Raw genomic sequence first — 23,319 nt, 5'->3', positions numbered from 1 at the left:
TTACCCAAGGGACAGAGATGGGCTCCTGAAGATTGTAATCCAATGCAGGAGCCTGATCTATCAACTAGGAAAAAATCTTGGACAAATTAGTCTTGTGAGGCTAAAGCCAGCTGTTGCAAATAGATCCCTAACACATCCTAGATCTTAGCCTAAGCCTCCTGGTTTTCTTGTGTTTAGTTGATTGTGCAAGTGAGCAACTATACATTTCATGTCCGTTAAGTAAGATGGGTGCAAGACTGTGGGCACTGATTTATTTAGGTTTGAGAACCTAATCCAAAGTCATGTCAAGCTTCCTAATGATTTCTCAGCTAAGCCTCTGAATTGCCCCTCTTACTTGTCTTTCTCTATTTGAGTACTGCTGGTAGAATTTGCAGCTGAAAAATATACTACTTTGACTTGCAGAAAAACATTGTTTGCATGATTACCTCTGAGGAAACAAAAAAATCGAACTCTTTTGTACTTGCTCCAACTAAAGTTGCCGGGGGAGGGGAACCTCAATCCATCCCACTCCTACCAGTTTGATGCCAGTGCCAGCAATAGATGCCAGGAAAAGGATCACAGGTCAGCAGGAGAATACCTGAAGTGCAGCACAAAGGAGTTCCAGCCAGTGAGTCAGCTTCATCGCGGGGGCCCAACTGAAATGCCACCCTGCAAACACACGTAGCAGGGGGAATAAACAAGGAGAGTTAGAGACGTGCGCACGCCTGCAGGGCTATGATCTCATTGGCATCACAGAGACATGGTGGGATGGCTCCTATGACTGGAGTGTTGGGATGGAAGGATACAGGCTCTTTAGGGAGGACAGGCAGGGGAGACGAGGAGCGGGTGTGGCTCTCTATGTCAGTGACCAGCTGGAGTGCATGGAGCTCCACCTGGGGATGGATGAGGAGCCAACCGAGAGCTTATGGGTCAGGATTAAAGGGAGGGCAGGGACAGGGGACATTATACTGGGGGTCTGTTGCAGGCCACCTGACCAAGAAGACCGAGCCAATGAGGCCCTCTATAGACAGATAAGAGCAGCCTCATGTTCACAAGCCCTGGTCCTCATGGGGGAACCTTGATATCTGTTGAATGGAGAACACAGCAAAGCATAATTATGCAATCCAGGAGGTTCCTCGAAAGCGTTGATGATAAATTCCTTCTCCAAGAGACAGAGAAGCCAACGAGGAGAGGAGCCATGCTGGACCATGTCCTCAACAACAAGGAGGGACTGGTGGGGAATGCGAAGCTCAAGGGCAACCTTGGCTGAAGTGACCATGACATGGTGGAGTTCAAGATCCTTAGGGCAGTCAGGAGGGTGCACAGCAGACTCACTACTCCGCACTTCAGGAGAACAGACTTTGGCCTCTTCAGGGATCTGGTTGGTACAATACCATGGGACAAAGCCCTGGAGGGAAGAGGGGCCCAAGACAGCTGGCTAATATTCAAGCATCACCTCCTCCAAGCTCAGGAGTGATGCCTCCCAACAAAGAGGAAATCAGACAAAAATGCCAGGAGGCCTGCATGGATGGACAAGGAGCTCCTGGACAAACTCAAACACAAAAAGGAAGCCTCCAGAGGGTGGAAGCAAGGGCAGGTGGCCTGAGAGGAATACACAGAAATTGTCTGAGCAGCCAGGGATCAGGTTAGGAAAGCTAAAGCCCTGATAGAATTAAATCAGGCCAGGGACGTCAAGGGCAACAAGAAAAGCATCTATAGGTACATCAGTGATAAAAGGAAGACTAGGGAAAATGTGGGACCTGTCCAAAAGGAAACAGGAGGCCTGGTTACCCGCAATATGGAGAAGGCTGAGGTAGTCAATGACATTTTTGCCTCAGTTTTCACTGGCAAGGGCTCTAGCCACACTACCCAAGTTGCAGAAGGCAAAGGCAGGGACTGGGAGAATGAAGAACCGTCCACTATAGGAGAAGATCAGGTTTGAGACCATCTAAGGAACCTGAAGGTGCACAAGTCCATGGGACCTGATGAGATGCATCTGTGGGTCCTGAGGGAACTGGCAGATGAAGTTGCTAAGCCACTCTCCATCACATCTGAGAAGTCGGGGCAGTCTGGTGAAGTTCCCACTGACTGGACAAGGGAAAACACACCCCATTTTTAAAAAAGGAAAAAAGAATGACCTGGGGAACTACAAGCTGGTCAGTCTGACCTCTGTGCCCAGCAAGATCATGGAGTAGATCCTCCTGGAAACTGCACTAAGGCACATGGAAAATAAGGAGGTGATCAGTGACAGCCAGCATGGCCTCACTAAGGGCAAATCATGCCTGGCAGATTTGGTGGCCTTCTACGACAGGGTTACAGCATTGGTGGAAAAAGGAAGACCAACTGACATCATCTGTGCGGGCTTGTGCAAGGCATTTGACACTATCCCGCAGGACATCCTTGTCTCTAAATTGGAGAGACATGGATTTGATGGATGGACTACTCAGTGGATAAGGAATTGTCTGGATGGTCACACTCAAAGAGTTGCAGTCAATGGCTCGATATCCAACTGGAGACCAGCGATGAGTGGCATTCCTCAGGGGTTGGTGCTGTTTGACATCTTTGTTGGTGACATGGGCAGTGGGGTTGAGTGCACGCTCAGCAAGCTTGCTGATGACACTGAGCTATGTGGTGCGGTTGACACAGTGGAAAGAAGGGATGCCATCCAGAGGGACCTTGACAGGCTTGAGAGGTGGGCCCGTGTGAGCCGCATGAAGTTCAACAAGGCCGAGTGTAAGGTCCTGCACATGAGTCAGGGCAATCCCAAGCAGAACTACAGGCTGCACAGAGAATGGATTCAGAGTAGCCCTGAGGAGAAGGCCTTGGGTATGTTGGTGGACAAGAAGCTCAACCTGACCCAGCAATGTGTGCTTGCAGCCCAGAAATCCTACCATATCCTGGGCTGTATCAAAAACAGCATGACCAGCATGTTGAGGGAGGTGATTCTCCCCATCTGCTCTGCTCTTGTGAGACCCCCCCGGAGTACTGTGTTCAGGTCTGGGGTCCCCAACATAAGAAGGACATGGAGCTGTTGGAGCAAGTCCAGAGAAGGACCACAAGGATGATCAGAGGGCCAGAGCACCTCTCCTATGAAGACAGGCTGAGAAAGTTGGGATTGTTCAGCCTGGAGAAGAGAAGGATCTGAGAAGATCTTATAGCAGCCTTTCTGTACCTGAAGGGGACCTACAAGAAAGCTGGAGAGGGACTTTTTACACAGGCATGTAGTGACAGGAGAATGAGTAATGGCCTTAAGCTGGAGGAGGGTAGATTTAGATTAGATGTTAGAAAGAAATTCTTCCCTGTTAGAGTGGTGAGGTACTGGAACAGGTTGCCCAGAGAGGTTGTGGATGCCCCGTCCCTGGAAGTGTTCAAGGCCAGGTTGGATGGGGCTTTGGGCAACTTGGTCTAGTGCAGGGTGTCCCTGCCCATGGCAGGGGGGTTGGAACTAGCTGATCTTTGAGGTCCCTTCCAACCCAAACCATTCTATGATTCTATGCTTTATGTCTGTGGTTTTTCACCTCTTCTTTGCTGTCCTGTATACCATTGTATTATTCATCCAGTTCCATATTAATGCACAAAACTTCCAATTATTTTAAAATAGAAGCTATAGGAATAATTAGATATATCACTGATAGAATCCATAACAAAAGTCTAAACTGGCATAGGTCATTAGTACTTGTAAAGCTGGTATGGGTTGTACCTCTTCTTGGAAATAATGAAAATGACAGAAATTACAAGTTATAAACAGGGACTGATGGCCAAAATTTTTAATGTAAGTATATCCTTAGAGCTGCAAATAAGTGCCAGGAAACTTGGTGCTTCTGGAAAATCTGATTAGGTACCTATTTGCATTTTAAGAGCTTAAATATACTTATGCTTATGGTAAATGAGACCTTTCAACAGAAGCTGATGTTGGATCTGGGCCTTTGAAAAAAACCTAACCTCATTCAAATGCCTTTTAAAGATTTCCCAATCTTTTAAGTTGGGGTCATCCAAAATTTTGACAACCATAGACTAAACGATATTGTAGGAATTTGCTCAGATTGGGCTTTTGGAAACAAATATACTTTATGATCTTACAGAGCAGTGGAAAAATCATTTTGCCAGGACTAGGTGGAAAAGACCCATGGGCCATCAGCTGTGCAGCCATGCACCAAGCTTATGAAGTGACTAGTTATTCATTAACCCCCTTTTTATGATACTTGCTATTTTCCTGATCAAAGGAAGAAAAAATGCATTCTTGCTGCAATTCAAGTCCGATTGCAGAGAAGCATAAGAAAGTTGATCTACTTTATAATCCTTTCAAATGGAATTAATTTAATTTTGCCTACATCATAGACTTGTCCTCTGCATGGGTGGATTACAACTTACATGCCTATATTTGAGAATCAGGACTCACACAGACACTGAAATCTAAAAACCGATGGGAAATGTGGCCAATGCTATTCAGATGAGTAAGGGGAAAGACAAGGTATGGGAATGTTATTACAAAGAACTAGTTCAAACCATAGTTAACAGAAAAGTTATCACATTTTTTTGTCTTAAGATCCTTCTAGTGAAAAAAAAAATCCTTCCTTAAAAAGCAGGAAAAGAAAGATAGAGTGATCAAGCAGAAGGATGGGGAAACCTCCCATGAAATTTTACCTAAATTTGAAGTATTTCAGGTTTTCTTTCAGAAAATGGGAGGGGGGCATTGGATGGGCGATAGCCTAAAATGGCGACATTTTCATCAAAAATGTTCCAGTCAAATCTCTGCTGACAAGGGGAATGTACGACAGTTGTAATGATACTCATTTTTCTCTATATACTTCCTCTACTTCCCTTATATAAATTTAACTACCCTATTCCCTCCCTCAGGCCTCCGATTGTACTTAACCAGCATTTTTATCATGACCCCTTTGGCACACAACCCTGCCATACCTCTTTGGATTCATTAGTCGCCTGTTGTGGTTTATAGCGCGTCCATCTGCCGTTCGTTAGGCACTCTGGTCCCGGCTAGTGGGAAGCTAGCTCAGGTCTGGTGGAGCAAGACTGTAATGAAACAACAGCTGAGTCTAATCCTAGCTAGCAGTTATTGTCCGTGTTTCATTAGCTGTGTGTTTACGGACATTTGTGGGAAGTTTTTTCCTCCTCTGTTAGTCTACACGCTTTCTTTAGTAATTAGCATAGCTTGTGAAGAAAGATCCGCTGGAATAAATAGATGAGGGCTTTGGCTTAATGAAAATGGCAGAAACAGACAGGTAAGCACTTGGAGTGATGCCTTCCACCCAAATTGGACACTTGTAAAGTACGCACTTCCAAGGGACTAACCCTGCCAGCACCTTCCACAGCAAGTGCCTAAGCCCTGCCAGCAAGAACCGGTGAGTGGCTGCAGTGCTCCCCGCCGGCACCATCTACACAGTTGTTGGAAGCCCCAGGCAAGCAGGTGAGCAATTAAAGAACAGGGAGAAAACGTAGCCAGCCAGGTTTTGCGGAGGTCCCTGCCTAAACAGTCAGGATTTGGCCTAACAATCCTTTTCCCAATGATTTTTGAAGTTGATTTAGTTTTAACAAGTTTCCTTAGAGAAAGACCAAAAGTAAGCCTATCCACATAAGAGTTATTGAGACATAGCAGTTGTACTTTAATTTACATGTGAGATGATTTTCCAGGCACCGGCAAACTTTTCAGAGCCATGAATAGCAAAGCAAACACTCAGCTCTTAAGATCAGTATCAAGTGAAATGTTTGCAAGAGCCTTCACAGAGAAGACACTGGAGAGATGAGAAGCTCTCTTTAGGAGACCGCTCTACAATGCAGGAATTTCAGCTAAGCCTCCTTGTTTCCAGCTATTGCAGGCACAGGGATTTCAGTCCTACTTCTTTCTCGCAGGGGTGGGGCTGCTGCTGGTATCAATTTGAGAACATGACTTATCTCATCGCACCTAAACAACTCCCCGGGGGCATGAGCTTCAACCTACAGAAAGAAAGGCAAAGCTGTCGATGACTTCAGTGGGTTGTGCCTCAGGCTCCATTCAAGGAAGAAAAAATTCAGTACTAAAGTCATCCCAGAAATATACAGCTATGTTGAGCAATGGCAGGGCACTTCCCAGCTGTTGAACAGTTTAACGGCCCAATTGAAAATAGCCTCCTGATGCATGTTCCTCTAGGAATAATTTCAGTGGCATGTGAGCTTTCTGCCCTTTCATTGTCAGCTTTATTTCCAGGAATGTTTTTCTCTTTTCCAGCCGATGCCTTCTGTCACAGTGGCTTATCTGACAATAGGTTGCAATGAGCCTGCTGCTTCTCTGCTTTCCCAAACACACAGACCTGCCCTTCTTATCTCCTCTATCAATGACCAACATACCTTTAAATGTTTTACTTTATCTAATTGAAATGAGAGTATAATGTATGCCCCTTTTCTTAGGAGACCATGCTCATACCTTTACAGTGAATTATTCATCTCTTCTTGCCATTTCTCCTGCTTTTTGGGGGGGCTAAACCCTGAAAAAATGGGAGGGGAGGGAATTCAAAGAATGGGGAGGAATAACAAAATTCCTTCTCCAGCTCTGACCTTGATAACACTGGGGAAAGCAGGAATCGCTGTCTTGACAGCTCATCCTCCAGAACAACAGGTAGAGCACACAGAGCAGCTAAGCCTGCCTGGAGCAGGAGCGCGACGGAGCAATGCTACTGGGGGGCAGGAGCAGGATCACTGTGGCTTTTATTGCTCCCCCTGGGGCTCCATCTCATCATCTGCCCCAGGCCGATGGGCAGGAGGTGCCACAGCCCTCCGAGGTGCTCTGCCATCTAAATGGCAAGCCCACAGGGCAGGACAATACCTATAAGTTGACCTTAAAGACCATATATTTTCCTCTATATGAAACCAAAACAATAAAGAGAGGATCAGACTACTTTAAAAATAACCCTTGCTCCTGTAACAACAGCAAGCAAAGCTCTCAGCTTTGGCTGAATTCAGCTGGAGCTGAAGAGTTCATTCCACTCTGCAGCAGTCATTTGTGAGACCACAAGACTCAGCTTTATCTCCTGGGGAGGCTATGTCAGGGTGCATCAGGAAAGAAAAATGCCAGCTAAATTTGTGTCCTCTTTTAAAAGCATTAAGGATCCGATGGTTATAGCCTATTTTCGCTGTCTGTAAACAGCTCATTGAAAATGCAGCTTCTAACAAACAAAGTGAATGCTTTCCTTAAAGGTACATCTGTGAAAGCATTGTTTCCACATCCAAGTAAGAAGGACTATTTATATTTCCAAAACACTTCTGCTTTGTCAGCATCAGCCTATCTGCAGTGATAATCCATTTATCCCGGCAGCAATACCATTACACCCAGGTTCCAGATGAAACTGAGGAATGTGCAGAGAAACTAAAGACCAAATTTTTCAAAAGCTGCTCGGGGGCTGAAAGAGGAAGATAGGTGACGAAAAAAATGTCTAGAAATGCCCTAGTGTAAGTGAAATCACCAGGTGTAGGATGTGTTTTCTCCAGCAGCAAAGCTAATATAAGCATTTCCCACCTTTCCCACAAACCCACCTTCTGCTCTCAGTGTGGCTACTTTGGCTGTTGGAGGCACTGTGACTTTCTCAGGATCAGTGGAATGATCAGGGTTAACAAAAAACACCCCAGTCTTGGGGAAAGAGCATCTTTTGAATCAGGATAATTACATTAATTCCACCTAGAGCTCATCCCCACAAACATGTGAATCAGCACAGCTGGGTGGGTGGATTTGGAGAGCTATGGACCAGGGAGTGACAAGAGACTTGGTGGGGGGAGATGGATGGGACAACAGTGGGGAAGGGCATCCTTAGTGACCAACACCATTTAAATTCTATTGGGCATCACGCTGGTTACCTCTCTGCCCTGCCAGGCACACATTTGAAAATATAATCACCCATTATTCCAGGCAAAGTCAGACAAAAAGCATGGCGAAGCAAGGAATGTAAACCACTTCTCCCTAGCCACTGCATCAGCCTTCATTATGAGCAATTGGAGGTTTTCTTACTTGTCAAATTGTAGATTCCCAGGGCTGTGTTTCCTCACGGCTCATATGATGTCATCGTGAACGGCTAAGCAAACCCAGATTGCTGCAGTCAGTATACAGCACTCTGCAGGGCAGTAACAGGAAAAACAAATGTATATTGTTTTATTCAAATGCTGGCAGAAAAAGTAGAATTGTTTATATTCTCTCTGCTCATTCTAAAAAGATGACAGGGTGAAATTGAGGAAGTGTTCTTAAAAAAAGCATTAAAAGAAAAACTTAGCAATCAGAGGTTCATCACTCTGGCCTGAGAAAATAATAGAAGCTAATATCATCATAATTGCAAATTCCCTTATTCCTGAAGGATCTCTGAGCCCCTGACACGGTTGTCCACTGTGGTGGCATGTACCTACCCACCCTCAGGATGGAGGAGAGGATCCTAGCAGGGAAAGATGACACAGTACACTTAAAAAACTGCCGTGGGATCTTTAGCGTCCCCCTAGAACAAACAGGAACTTGGTGTTTGCAGCCTCATGTAAAAGGAATGAAGAAAATCCCATCACTAAGGTCACTTTAAACTAGATAAACCACTGAATGAGATAATGACTAGAAGAGTCCTGAATATATGACTGTGTAATTTCTATGGACAAAAGAATCTCACACAGATAGCACCTCAGATTTTTGGGGTATAGCTCATTAATCAGCATGAGTAAATGTAGCACAGCTTCCTCTTAATGTAGACTTTTAACTAAGTATAGCTAACTATCTAGCTGAGACCAGAAGAACACTCCCTGTAGCTATTGCACTCTGAGGAGACAGGGCCAGGTCTCCCGGCGGCTGTGATGAACATCATAAACGAAGTCACGTTAATCCTCCAAGTTTCAGACTTGAGATAAGTCAGGTTTTACAACATCCATTATCTACTACTGTGTCTTTTATTTTGTTTGAAGACATATGATGTTTATTAGCTGAATGCCCTTAAGCAATGAAAATGAAAGCAGAAATTTACCATTTAAATTTAGATCATGCTTTCCCCCTGCCACACACACATAATTTTAAAGTTTACTCTGAGCAGTTCCCAGGATTGTGTGTCCAGATTCCAAGCAGAAGGCTAATAATAACCCCTACATTATTACAGGCACCAAATAAGTGCTCATAAAACTGTAGTTGCAGCCAGAGATAGGAGATGATAAGTTGTTTATCAAAACAATGAATTAGTTTAAATTCATTTAATGCTGTCACTAGTACTGGGAACCAAGCACACTACAGTGTGGTGTACTGGTTAGCTCACTTGGCAGTGGTTATCTTTGCCGATTGTAACGTGCCACAGCTCTGATAGGATATCATTACTTCCAGGTTCTGGGATGAATTAATCTTCCTACTGACAGCACTTGTATGGCATGAGCAGTGATGTGAGATCAGGCAGATCACCAGCAGATTTAACCAGGCTTTGGTCACTAGTGATTTATGAAAAGTTGCTCTCCATCCACACCTGCTCTTCCAGACTGCTCCACAAAAAGAGGCGATGCTGCAGGTGGTGCTGTTAGGTACCATTAGGTGGCTACCAGACCCATCTCCGTTAGGGTCGGGTTTTTGCCTCCAGAAATGAGCGTCTCTACAGCATGTTAGAAAACCTTTATTCAGACTGAGCTTTCCTCTTCAGCTAATCATTTCTCCACTTTGCATCATACTTCTTTGTACTGTGAGAAAGAAGCATGTGGTCCGTAGCACTTTTAACTTGTGTTTTACTTCAGTTGTTGATCACACCCTTTCTATCATTCATTTTTCCTGTTCTTTAGTATTGCAAACTATACTGTGGAAATGATACCTTCTCTGCTCCTGCTGTTGCATCTCTTAATTCTCCATGTGTAATGGCAAAGCTGTTTGCTGTAAAAAAAAAAAAAAAAAATTGCTGGTACAAACAAAAGTTCAAGATTCCAGGTGGCAAGCAAGCAACAGGAGCAGATGTCTTAAGCACACAAAGAAAAGGAGGGAGGGTTAAAAAAAAAAAAAAAAAAGCAGCATAGATAAAACATGAGAACAGCTGTCAGGACATTTTCCACCACTTTCCATGAAATGCTAGAGGCAGTTGGAAGATTACACACTATGTTGCTAGTGACTAGTCACACAAGCCTGAAAACCATTGTGGCTCATGTCACTGTCTGATAGATCTTTTCTTGCGTGCCTTTCTCCATTCATTCTTCTGGAAACTTCTCCAGGTGTCTGGTTCAGGTACTTAGGTACTTGGCAGAGAGCCTGTCAGAAAGAAAACAATTCCTTATCTTCCGCCTTTAAAATTCCGGGTAGCCAAGGAGCTGCAATGCAAAATCAGCTAATAGCACAGTTCAAAAAGAATGGGTTCCCATAAATACTGTATGTGCACTGTATTAAAAAGATGTAACATTTATCAATGCTTGTGTCATCAGGCTTATAAAAACAGAGGATGATGAAAAATCCATGAGTCAGTTTTCAATGTATTTTGTTGCCTAATTCTTCGTTTCTCTGTGACACAAGGACCTTACAGGCATGCATCTATTGATCGATGAGCCACAAATCAGTCAACAGGGCTGATAGGAACTTCTAGTGTTCACCTAAGCTCCTTTGTCAAAGAAAGCTGGAAATTGCACAGAACATACGATCTTTCAAGATTTTCCCATATATACTACCCCAGCTGGACTGTAATTGCAATGTAAAGTTTTTCCAGGTTATCTGACATTCCCATGGAGCCAAACCCAGAAAGCCAGGGTATGCATGTAAAAGAAATGAAGTGTACCACAGAAAAAGCCAGGGAACAGCTTGTTTTTCATTTGATGCGAGCTGTAGTCTCATCTGATAAAGTATACATGGACTTAAAATAAGATGATAGAATTATTGCAGTCAGGCTGAGGAGAAGAGAGTGATAGATAGTCTGTTCAGATTCTGACCACACAGAAAGAGCCAGTGCTGTCTACAAAAATGAAATAGGGAGCTCTGCATCCCTTTACATCACGGGGTTTCTGAGGCAAATGAGAGAGGGTACACTTAATGCCATTTCTAGTTACCATTTGTGCTGATCCATACAGACTTAGTGAAACAGTAGCACAGCAAGGCACTTTCACAAAGGTACTTTTTGCCATCGCGAAGGTTACAAATACAGGCGGTGATCCAGCATTAATGCCGGTGGCCTTGCTCACAGTATGCTAGCTGCCCTCTCGTTCAGGGTGACTCACCAGGGCCTGATAAACCCCTATTTTTAAGCATTTAGAGTTACACTAAGTCTCCAGCCTAGGAGCAAAAAAAGTGCATTGCGCCTTTCCAAAATGGGTTTGTCAGACCAGGACATACCACATGAAACAAAATGTCTTTTGCTCCTGGCAAGAACAGCAGTCAATAGGATGGTAAAACACCAGCCAGCCCCCAAAACTACCAAGCACTAACCCCAGCATGAGGCAAACTGGTTTGCTGAGCTCCTTACCAGCGGCCTCCCCCTTAGGCAGGCGTAAGGATTTATGGCCAGGTCGCTGCTGGCAGCCAGGATGCTCTCGCAGCACAGCTGTGCCTTGTGGGCCAGTCCCTACCCCAACCAAGGATTCACACAGAACTGGCTTTTCACTTTGTTGGAAAAATTTCTTCATCTCCTTCAGGCATGAGACCATGCTCTCTTCCCTACTCCCTGGGAAAGAGGTCCACGGCTCTCCCAGGACAGGAAGACCTTCTTCTAATCACTTCTCTCCCCTTTCTTCTGGTTCCTCTTACTCATTTCTTGCCTTCTGAGCATGGGAAGGGAGAGAGAGCAGGGATCAGAGCAAGAGCTGAAGGAGAGCCTTAAAAAAAAAAACCCAAAAACAAACCCCAAACAAAAAAACGAACAAGTAAAACCAACAACCAAAACAAAATAAAAACAAAACAAATAATAATAATAATAAAAACAGAACAGCAACAAAAATCCCCACGCCTGCACTGCCTTGGCTGCTGCTTCCTTCTGTGCTCGTGCGTGTTCCTCCCTCTGCTCTGGCAGGGGATGAGGCAGCAGCTCCACACCATCCTAGGAGCAGCTCAAGACATCCCCAAAACGTTGCCTGTGCCTTTAGCCGGGCTCAGCACCAGCGTTGAAGCCTTTCAGTACCTACAGCTGAAGTTGAGCAGCCGGTGCATGCTACAGCCAAGAAAGTGCATCTCTCAGGGAGAGCACCATCTCCCTGTTACAGTGGCACCTAGTTAAAAACCCCGCAATTCGGTCTCACGCGTTTATCCAGTACCATACAAAATAACTGCGGTGAATAAAAGAACAAAATGGAGGCTAGTGAGGCTGGGTTTGTTTGTTTCAAATCTGCATTTCCTAAATTACCGGTTCTTTGGAAATAAATGGTGAGGTGTTCAGGTATTTCCTTTGAAAGAGAAATCTAAATAACTAGCTTCCTTCCAAAAAAAAAAAAAAAATGGCCTTTCTGTTCAAAATGCATTTTCCAACAAAAAATAATTCATACAAAAATGCTTTGACAATAACCAGATCATTCTGCCATCTAAAGTATTATATAATGCCCTCCTTTCTTTCTTTCTTTTCTTTTTCCTTTTTAAAGATGACAAACTAATTTGACCAAAAGAAGAGAGTGGGATGTTTTCTAAAGTCAATGCTGGGAGAAATGTAAGGGAAAAAAAAAATACAGAAAAGCTACAACCCCCTGAAAATTTTGTCATCTTGCCATTGTCTTAACGAAGTACTGGCTTTTTAAAGAAAGAAGCTTTCCGCCCCTTCTTTCTTTTGAAAATATTTTCTTTCTTTTTTCAATTTTTTCTCAAATCAAACTTTTTATATTTTTCACCTGTAGATGGGGGGTAGGGTTTATGTAAAGTTTTATACCAAGAATACTATTCTACTTTACTTTGCCCAGCGTCTTTCAAAATGGCATGCAAATTCAAAACCTTACCTCTGCCAGTCATCTAGAAAAGCAGCAGTTATTTGTGTGAGTCCATCCATAAGACTTGCCTTACAGCCCGATCACAAATATACTCTGTCTCAGACACACAAACATCTGGAGGTGTTACCATTAACTATGTTTTGGAAAACCATATGTGTTAGTAATAGCACACCAGAAAGTTTAGTCTTCACAAAGGAGCGACATAACAAGTTATACAATGAAGTCAAGAGAGGAGAAATGGTAGAAGTACGGATATTACACACTGCATTCCTAAAATGATCAAAACCATTAGACACACCAGTCTGATCATTTATCTTTTATATGAGAGGAGACCTGTGAAATAAACAACCTTATATTGGGACAATATATTATGGGATGGGAAAACGTAATATAAATTACGCCTCCTGCTTGTATTCCATATGCAGCAACCATTGCAAAAAAATGCCTCCAGCACTGAAGGGAATGGGCAGAACATTACTATAAAAATCCTCCCGTTCAGTGGAGATGGGATGAATGATTGTTATACTGTGTATTTTGTGAAATTCACAGTAGACTATTCCAGATGAATATGCGGAGAAGTTCTTTTATTGTGAAATTACCTCGCCAGAAGCAAGACAAGAAACATTTCCTGCTATTAACATGAGGATGTGGTTTAAATCAAAGATTTTGACAAACGACTCCTGTGTTTTCCATATTCAGTACTGAATAAGGAAAGTGGCCTTCGTTTCGCTAACACGGCTGTGCCAAGATTGCTTTCTCCCCAGTCTCTGGGTAGTGGCAAATTTTGCTTCTAACCTGGGGGCCAGGCATCTTTGTCGGTGAAGGGAGATACTGACAGTTCCCTAATGTCGGACTCAATTTGTGCGAAAGCTGCAAGCCTACAAAAGCAGGACCGGGCATAGCTAGATGTTGCAGAAGAGCCGGATCATCCACAAGAGCCCGCGCCTGGGCGTACGCAGGCAGGTAGCACCCCTAAGCCTGGGCAGCCCACACAGGGTCTGGTTGGTGAGCATGAGAGCAGAAACTCGCAGGGAGCAGAGCACGGGGTAAACACTCACGCTGGAAAAAACCATGAACACAGGTAGAGCAATTACCCTTTTGCAAGTCGGGAAATGGATGATGGCTCACCTTTCCGTTTCATAAGCACCTGCAAGCTTTAGTCTCATTGCACTGAAGTGAATGATTTTTATGTTCATTTTCAGTGGCGGCAGAAATAATGTACATACTGTGATAAAAGCACAAGTTACTGTTTACTTCATTCCTTGCAATCAAAAAGTGCTTGCAAAGTAATCTGATGTAGTGCTTCCTTCCAGTCTGCTGTTAAGACGGTTGAGATGAAATTAGTAAATACACCGTGCTGTGGACTGCCAGAGTTTCAGATGATCTCCTTGAAACAAGTTACTTTTCTCCAGACTCTTTCCACTCAAAAATTCCTAAAATCAGGTACTTCCCACAGCAGTAAAATACAGTTACATCTGAGATAAACTGAAATTGCTACTAACAAAACAACGAACAATACCCCACCAGAACAAAAAAAAAAAAAAAAAGAACCATTTTTGATGTGTGGCTTTGGATCCACAGAACTGAAGCCCACATCATTACCACTGAAGAAAAAAGGCTTACATTACACTAAGCAACATAACTTCCTGAAAGGCAAGAGAAACATATTTCATGACATAGCTGTTCAATCCTAGTCTGTATTTACTATTACACAGTGTGTATATGTATATACACACACTGTTATATATATATATACTGTTCTATACTATAGGTAAGTATATTAAAAAGTGTATATGCTTTTGATATTTATATTTAATTGATATTTATATACAAAAGTATATCTACTTTTCATATTTATATTTTCCGTCAGTGGAGGACCTCACTGTGCTGTTACAGAAAAAACATGCAAGCATACACAGCAATTTCTCTGAACAGTTCACTGCTGAAGACAGTGATTAAAGTACGCATAAAATATGCAGAGTTTGAGACAGCAAGGCAGTGTAAAACAGACCATTTTTATACTCGCTCCTCTCGTTTTACTCCATTAAATTTACCTTCTAGTTTACTGCAAGCGCATTAGGTCTCAGCATCAGAAGTGACCCCAGTGAACAAACCAAGAGAGGAGGGAAGGCCGAGAAATCCTCTTGTTGACGGCTCTGTCACCACTCGTATCCCCACATCACTGAGTTGCCAGAGATACTGTCAAAACCGAGTCGAACCCAGGCCCACGGACCCAGAGCCAGAAGGCATCACTGCATAGGTACATCCATGATGTACCAGGATCAGAAAAGGACTCTGCATTATAGGTTCATACTTCCCCCCACACACACAGACACCCCCAAATGACTTGGACTTTGAGGAGCAAATTAAGTTCTCCTGGTAGTGCCTTTAAAACAAACCGTTACTTCCCAAAGCTGGACACAGAGCTGTTTAAGGAGGCAGCACATTGCACACCAGAATCCCGCGGCACCACCATCCTGCAGGCTGGAGCTCGCCACGTGCTCCAAGGGGACTGAAATTCCGATACGAGGGGCCTCCGAGAGGGTGCATGGGGGATGAACTCTCTAACAAAAATATATGTTTTAAAAAAAACAAAATACTTGGTTTGTGAAAGTGCCTTTTGATCATTATAACCTCTGTTTTTAACCACTCTGGTGTCTCCTGCCAAATATGGTTTACTGATGACACATCATCATGGCACCAGTTATGGACTTGTTGATATGTTAAATAACGGGACTACTTTCAGCCCATTTTTATAGCTGAAAATTCTCATGGCATAAAAGAGTCATCATACAGTTATTTCACTGCAAAGCACTGTTATTATTCTTAGAATAACTTTGAACTCTGTAGCTTTTGGGGAAGGGGGGTGTTTTTCAAATAAAACCCTGTTTCCATTCTTCCCCCAAAAGCTCAGCTTGTATTTCAGCTGGAACGATAACAAGTTCATGAAGATATGTATTCAAGCAGATTGTAAATTTAGCCAGAGCATTTATATGTTACTAAATCCAAACAAAGATCTAAAGCAAAGTGCAAAACACCACAAAAACAAATGTTCCAAAAGATACGGACTGAGATTTTTAAAGCTGAGTAAGGAACTCAGCCACACAAGTCCCAAAGAAATGGATTAATTATGCGGTTGATAATCTCAGTTTATACGCCAAGTTAATTCCTGATATAACTTCATTGTCTTCAATGGAGTTACACTGCAAATGTATTTGACAGATAGTCATGTTTCTTCTCCAAGAATAACTTCTAAGGCAGAAGGTTTAAACATGAGTGAATGAAAGTCCTGGGCCAAGTTCTACCCTAATTTAAAACCCTGTATGAAACAGCTGACTTGGAAGTGAGGGTGTAAGGAAAGGCAGAGAGACACATGAGTCTATTCTTCCTTTGCTGGGACATTACATCAATTCCCTTAGGTAATGGTTGTGTCTCCAAAAAACACAGCGGGAATCCAAATTGCAGTTTGTTGGAGATTCTTTCCTTCTAAGCCTGCAAGTTCTTGTATTTCACAAGCAGTAAGTGTTCAGGGAAGAGCCTGGACTAGTCTCAGTGGAGGACGATGAAATTCACTCCTGTTAGGTACTGCATCAACCTGAATCTTGCCTGCTTCAAAATGCATTTCATCTTCTTTGAGGATAAGCACTGGAAACGGTCATTTTAATATGAACGTTGGAATTAATCACCTAATTTAATCAGAAATTAATGTTTCAGACATTCTCAACCTCAATGTTATTTTGAACTAAAACCCAGCATTTGGATTATTTATTTTTTTTTTAGTGTGTTGGGTTATTTTTGGCTCATTATTAATACTAGAGTTAAGCATGTCTAAATAAGGCTGACAGATCAAACAGGGTGCACGCACCTTTGCTAAGGTGAGAAGGAAGTAATGCCCATCCCAACTCTTTCTGTGCAGCATTGATAAGGACACGGGGAAGTTTTATTGCTTCGCCCGAAGCATCATTTATGCCAGTGGCAGAAATCTGAGCGCTACAGCTCTAAGTGTAGTGAATTCCTGATGTCCTCACTTCTGGTTCTTCTCCTGGCAGAAGTTATTTTACTAAAGAGTGATGTGATCTGGCAGCAATTGAGCTCAACAGAAACAAAACCACCCCTGCTCTAGGGGTATCATTGCTAGGGCAGGCGGCATGTACATTGTTCTAATACTCAACTGGATGTCAGGGGCCTATCTGCTAAGCACCGCTAATGAAGCAAAAGTGAAGACATTTCCCATCCCACATAGTTTGCAAGAGTTATAAACAGGACAGACACTGGACCAAGAGCATCTCCCATTCCCCATCTGTGAAATGCAGCTGCTAATCTTCAGCCTTGTAAAAATGTGTGGAAGTTGAAAGCTCTATGGGATGGGTGTCCTGGTTTCAGCAGGGATAGAGTTAATTTTCTGCCTAGCAGCTGGTATAGTGCTGTGGTTTGGATTTAGGATGAGAATAACGTTGGTAACACGCTGATGTTTTTAGTTGTTGCCAAACAGTCAAGGACTTTTCAGCTTCTCAAACTGGCCTGGCCAACAAGAAGGTGGGGGGCACACAAGAAGCTGGGACGGGACACAGCCAGGGCAGCTGACCCAAACTGGCCAAGGGGATATTCCGTAACATATGATGTCATGCTCAGTATGTAACTGGGGTTTGGCCAGGAGGTGGTGTGACTTGAACCAGCTGAACATTGGCTTTGGAGCAGTGAGAAATTGTGCTGTTCATCACTTGTTTTGTATATTCTTTTATCATTATTATTGTTAATCTCTTCCTTTTCTGTCCTTTTAAACTATCTTTATCTCAACCCACAAGTTTTACGTTTTTTCATTTTCTTTTCAATTCTCTCCCCCATCCCACCGGGGATGGGTGTGTGGGTATGTGAGCAAACAGCTGTGTGGCTGTTTTAGCTTCCGGCCAGGTTAAACCACAACGATGGCTGTGACCATTGCCATGAAGGAGAGCAGAAGTATTTTGAGGGAATCAGCCAGGCCAGAAGTGGGGAGGCTGAGCAGAACCAGCCCCACAGGAACAGCAGCTCTGCACGGCCCCGAGTGTGCGTGCCCCCAAAACTGGGACAGAGCACACGGCTCTGAAGCTGATGCTTCCCCGCTCACCCGGGGTTGTGCTGAGGTGGCATTTTCTTTCCTCCGCCGGGCCCAAGCAAGCCTCATGCAAGTAATTTATCACCGGCAGTGCCTAGTGAGCGACTCGCTGGGCTTGCTGTGCTCCCCGCTGAGACCTGCCAGCGAGGGAGACTCATTGCCACCTGGCCCTGTGCGTGGCAGCCACCTCCCACCCTGCCTTTCTGTTCTTCAGCTCCCTCCTGCGTTTGCGATTATTTGTTATTTCTGCATACAGGGCTCCCTGCTGGAGATGAATACAACCTACCTTTCCCCTCCTCACCAGAGCTTACATCTGTGATCTCTAATTCTTCACCTCTGTAGCACTCAACGCCTGCACAATTTCACTCCGTGTACGTAGCTGTACCTCTCTTCTCCCAGGCTCGTCTCAGCAGCTGGGGTCCAGTCCTACCTTACCTCTTTATCACTTGTCACCTCCTTCATTTGGGATACCTCCAAAATCAGCTCTTGCCCCTCTTTTCCTTCAGAGCTGCTGCGCTTTATCACCTGTCACATTAGTGCTTGATGGATTTTCTTCTGGTCGCCTTTGTCTATCTGACTCCTTTCCATCAATTTCTATGTACAACGTTCTCGGAACTGTAAGTGGACCATGTTTAAATATGGATGTAGTTGGACTTTCCCCCACTCTTCTGTCTTTTCTCTCTCTCTCTCCATTAGCTACTAAAGGTCCACGCACAGGGTGAGGCACTGCAACGCAGGTAGCACATCGCTGCTTCTCCAGAGTACAGCTGTGTGGTGGGTTGACCCTGGCTGGAGGCCAGGTGCCCACCAGAGCCGCTCTCTCACTCCCCTCATTCACTAAACAGGGGAGAAAAGGCATAACGAAACGCTTGTGGGTCGAGATAAGGACAGGGAGAGATCACTCACTAATTATCACCACGAGCAAAACAGACCAAACTTAGAGAGGGAATTCATCTAATTTATTACTAGGCAAAACAGAGTAGAGGAATGAGAAAATAAAATCAACTCTTAAAACACTTCCCCCCACCCCTCCCATCTTCCCGGGCTCGACTTCACTCCCGGCTTCAACCTCCTCCCCCCTCAGCGGCACAGGGGGACGGGGAGTGGGGGTTACGGTCAGTTCATCTCACGGTGTTTCTACCGCTTCTTCATCCTCAGGGGGAGGACTCCTCTCATTGTTCCCCTGCTCCAGCATGGAGTCCCTCTCACGGGGTGCAGACCTTCAGGAGCAAACTGCTCCAGCGTGGGCTTCCCACGGGCCGCAGCCTCCTTCAGGTGCCTCCTCCTGCTCCAGCGTGGGGTCCTCCACGGGCTGCAGGTGGAATCTCTACACCCCCTCATCCTTCCTCCATGGGCTGCAGGGGGACAGCCTGCTTCACCATGGCCTTCACCACGGGCTGCAGGGGGATCTCTGCTCCGGCGCCTGGAGCTCCTCCTCCCCCTTCATCTGCACTGACCTTGGTGTCTGCAGAGTTTCTTACATCTTCTCACTCCTCTCTCCGGCTGCAAAAGCTCTCTCTCTAAGTGTTTTTCTTCTTCTTAAATATGTTATCACAGAGGCGCTGATTGGCTTGGCCTTGGCCAGCAGCGGGCCCATCTTAGAGCCGGCTGGCATTGGCTCTATCAGACACAGGGGGAGGTTCTAGCAGCTTCTCACAGAAGCCACCCCTGTAGCCCCCCCACTACCAAAACCTTGCCACGCAAACCCAACACAAGCTGTGAAAGAAGAAAGCACTTTTTAAATCTATTCTTGGAAAAAAAAAAAAAAGAAACAAAAAGATGGTAAAGATTCTTCTGAAAGCATGTCAGGAGAACTTTTACCCTGCATCACTTCCCCCGTCAAAATGCAAAAAGGGGGGGGGGAAGAACATGCTGTGTATTTTATTAGCAATCAGAGAACCTATTACTAGCAATTAAAGAAGAGTCATGACCAAACTTTGAAACATTCCAGCTAAGGTAAAATGTGGGGGAAAAAGTCCTGGTGCAGACATCATCATGGATGGAAAATAAGCTACACAGAGATCTTCTTGTAGTATAATGACATCCACATTAGTACTATGACTTGAAAAGTTACTTTGGCTAAGAATTGCCACATTCACTCTGAGGGCCAAGGAGAGCACTTCTGCAAAGGCTAACATAAATAAAAAAGTAGGATTTCCTAAGGAAAATAGAAACTTAAAATAACACCGATTTAAAATTGCTTCTTGGGTAGTGATCTCATTTCCTTAGGATCAGTTTCTTATTACCTCTCCAAGTGTGAGGCATAGTTAAATCTTCCTGAAAACTAATGTTCTGACTGTATTTAAAAAATAGTCTAATTAAGCAAAGCTTAATTAATTATATTTACTCTGCAGAGCGTTGCCTTGTCCTACTGTTGGGCACAGAAATCTGAGATGTGAGGTATTCTCATGGCTTTAATTTTGAAAAGGATCAGAACCGGGTTTAGCTGTCACCTTTTACTGTCCATCTGCACCTAAAAGAAGAGAACAAGCCTGCAGGGCTGATGACACAGAAAAATTTTCCTGTAGATGAAATCACTGAAATCATAGCTGGTGCAGTGATATCTCTAGCTCTGTTTTGGAAATGCAGAAAGGATTTTTGAATAGTTGGCAGCGGTGAAAGCTTCATTTACACCACTAGAAATTCAAGGCATGTTTTAAATTAGAACATAATCAATATCCTGACAAAGCCTTTACAGGTTGTATTTAAAGGGGGTGGAGGGATAGAAAAAATTAAATATAAGAACATAAGTAGCAAGATCTTAGACCATAAACTGAAACTGAGAACTAGTTATTCAGTGCTCCAAGATCTAAAGCTTTATTTCTACTTCTGCAAATTCATTAATAGCATTTGTTGACCATTGGCTTAAAATGAAGCTGATTGCTTCAAGTGACAAGTAGGCAAAATATGGAACATAAATTGTTGCAAGGAAGGCATGCCAAAATACAGAAGGAAGCTATTTAGCCAATTATACGTTTACCTTACAATGTTTAAAATGCAAGGAGAAAGTTTTCAAGAATTAAATTCTTTTGAACACCCCTAGTTTTGAAGCTTCAAAGCATCCTGGTTCAAGAACTGCCAACCCTTCTTCCACTGGTTATGGGAAATCTAAAGCATCCAAAATAGTGGTTTTTTTAAAAAGGTCATCTGCTCATAGCACTGTAAATGGGGGTTTTTTAGCTTTTAAATGGTAGAAGCTATTGTGACAAAAGAAATAGGTGGGAAAAAAAGTTAGAGACTACCATTGAAAATCTCTTGATATTCTTTGTCCTGCATTAATACATGGGTAAATGATTAATGCTGTAAAGAGCTTTGGGTTTTTTTCATTTTGTTTCCCCCCTCCAAAAGCGTAAAGTGGGCCACAAACAGAGAAAACATCTGAGCTGCAGCAATAAGCAACACTGAATTCTGCTCACAGTTCAGGGGAGCTACTACATGCTCATTCACAGAAAAGTTTGCTGGCAAAACTTTAAAAACCAGATGAGTTGATTGCTTGTGCATCTCACCTGGAATCTTTTTGTTCCTCCAGCTCTCGTTGTACGTTTCCTGACCAAACGGTTCATCTGGGAATATGACCCGACGCTAGGTAGGTTGCATTTTATTCTGTATACACGGTACGCTGTATATAATAGCACAGCTGAAGTAATGGAAAGTCATAGAATTAAAATTCCAAGCCTCAGTCAACCTTTAAATTTGCTGTAAAAAGCTTCTCTATGGTCATTTAAAGCTGGAACAAATTATTACCTAAGATGGCAGAATAGAGAAGCAGTAACGTGCTAAAACAAAAGCAGAATTAATATATGAGGCACATTTCTGCCCACATAGAAGTCAGTGGGAATTTTGCCATTGAAAGCAATTGCATTAGTATTTCACTCTGTAAATTGTTTAGTATGCTATCAGTTTTCTGCTTTTGGATAACCCAAACATCAGCTGCTAGAGAATAAGATGGTTGGGATACAGATCTCAAAAATGCAAAGGAAAAAAAAATATTGGTACTTACAGTCAGTCTGCCTACCCTTAGGTAAGTTTTTTGTTCTCACTTTCAAACATACATTATGTCTCACTTTTTGGGTGTCCAGATAGGGACACCAGTCGTGAAAAGGGACACATGTCTCCTCCACTGCTCTCACTTAGCTGTGTTGGGTCTGGCACTTTTGAGAAGCTGGCACAGATATCTCAAAAAACCCCTGTCAGATAGTTGCTCTGAATTAGGGGCCTCACTTGCAAATTTGGGCCAAGGTCTGATTTCTTAGTATTTCGCAAGTTACATTATATGTGAATGCTCTGCACCAGGGAAAAGCCAAGCCAAGAAGTCTTTCTCTAAGAGGTCTCACTAAAGAAATAGAGAATGTCATAAACTTGCACAGCAGAAACAAAGATGAAAGTTTATTGCAAAACCCAGGCAGCCCTTTCAACGAAGCAAAGTATCCAGTATTGTACTAAGTAGTTTTGTCTGGTAAGATGAAGAAATGACAGATATCAGCAATCTTATTTTGGGAAAATAATTCTCAGAACAACCTGAACTCAAATACATTCTTTTATCTGCTTATATCAATATATTCATCAGTGAATTATGTCACCTGCCTTGCACTGCACAGTGGGATGTTCAGTATTATGTTCTATCAGTATTAGTACTTCACAGCTCTGTCACTAATATATCATTTTAAGAACTTGACAATAGAAGTATGTAAAGCGTTTTGTATCAGTCTATTCCAGGTTCATTAATTTCTTATGGGGACACAGCATGCAAAAGTGTCCTTGTTGCCTTGTTTAAGCAGACAAACTAAGTTATTAGCAAGCTGCAAGGTTTATTATTTTTTGCCCGATTACGAAGGCCCTATGCTCTTCTTGGTGTACAAGACACGACACTTGTTTCTGTTTTACAAATGAATACAACTGCAAATTAACCATGCCCCTCAGGAATCTAATTGTGTTCTTTTGCAACACGGAAAGCTTTCATGTAGACAATAGTCCTATCTCAATAAAACAAAAGTTAAATCTCTTCTGACTTACTGGATTCTACCTTCTCATTCAGTTTAGAGGATAGCAGCTTAAATTATGCATTGCAGTTATTGTGAAACTAAGTGCTTTAAGTCCCTCAGAGGAAAAGGTTTGAGAAATTCAAAAACTAATGAACTATTGTCACTAAGTTATTTCTTAATCACAGTGATCTCTGGTGGAAGCTGCCCACCATGACTGTTTTTTAAAGTATTCTTTTTTCAAACTATGGATCACAATGGGATTCAAAAGAGGCTCTAGTGTTAGGAAAAAAAACAACCAACCAACCAACCAAACCAAACCACTCTTGCAATTCTAACCACTATTCAGACCTTCAGAGATCAGTCAGAAAGGGACTGTACCTTCAAAAGCTTTGAGAA

General features: G+C 43.2%; 1 protein-coding gene across 3 annotated transcripts in view; it reads left to right on the top strand.

Moving 5' to 3' along the window:
* The window catches only part of RERG (RAS like estrogen regulated growth inhibitor), a 119,649-nt gene that overhangs the window by 75,315 nt on the left and 21,015 nt on the right, over window positions 1-23,319 (top strand). For all 3 annotated transcript variants that reach the window (XM_054813259.1, XM_054813258.1, XM_054813260.1), the window contains exon 3: window positions 21,471-21,527. In XM_054813259.1, the coding sequence (XP_054669234.1) occupies window positions 21,471-21,527 (57 nt within the window). The remainder of the gene's footprint in view (window positions 1-21,470; window positions 21,528-23,319) is intronic.

Source organism: Grus americana, chromosome 1 (genome assembly GCF_028858705.1).
Source record: "Grus americana isolate bGruAme1 chromosome 1, bGruAme1.mat, whole genome shotgun sequence".
NCBI classification, from domain to species: Eukaryota; Metazoa; Chordata; class Aves; order Gruiformes; family Gruidae; genus Grus; species Grus americana.
This window is presented reverse-complemented; position numbering and strand designations above follow the sequence as displayed.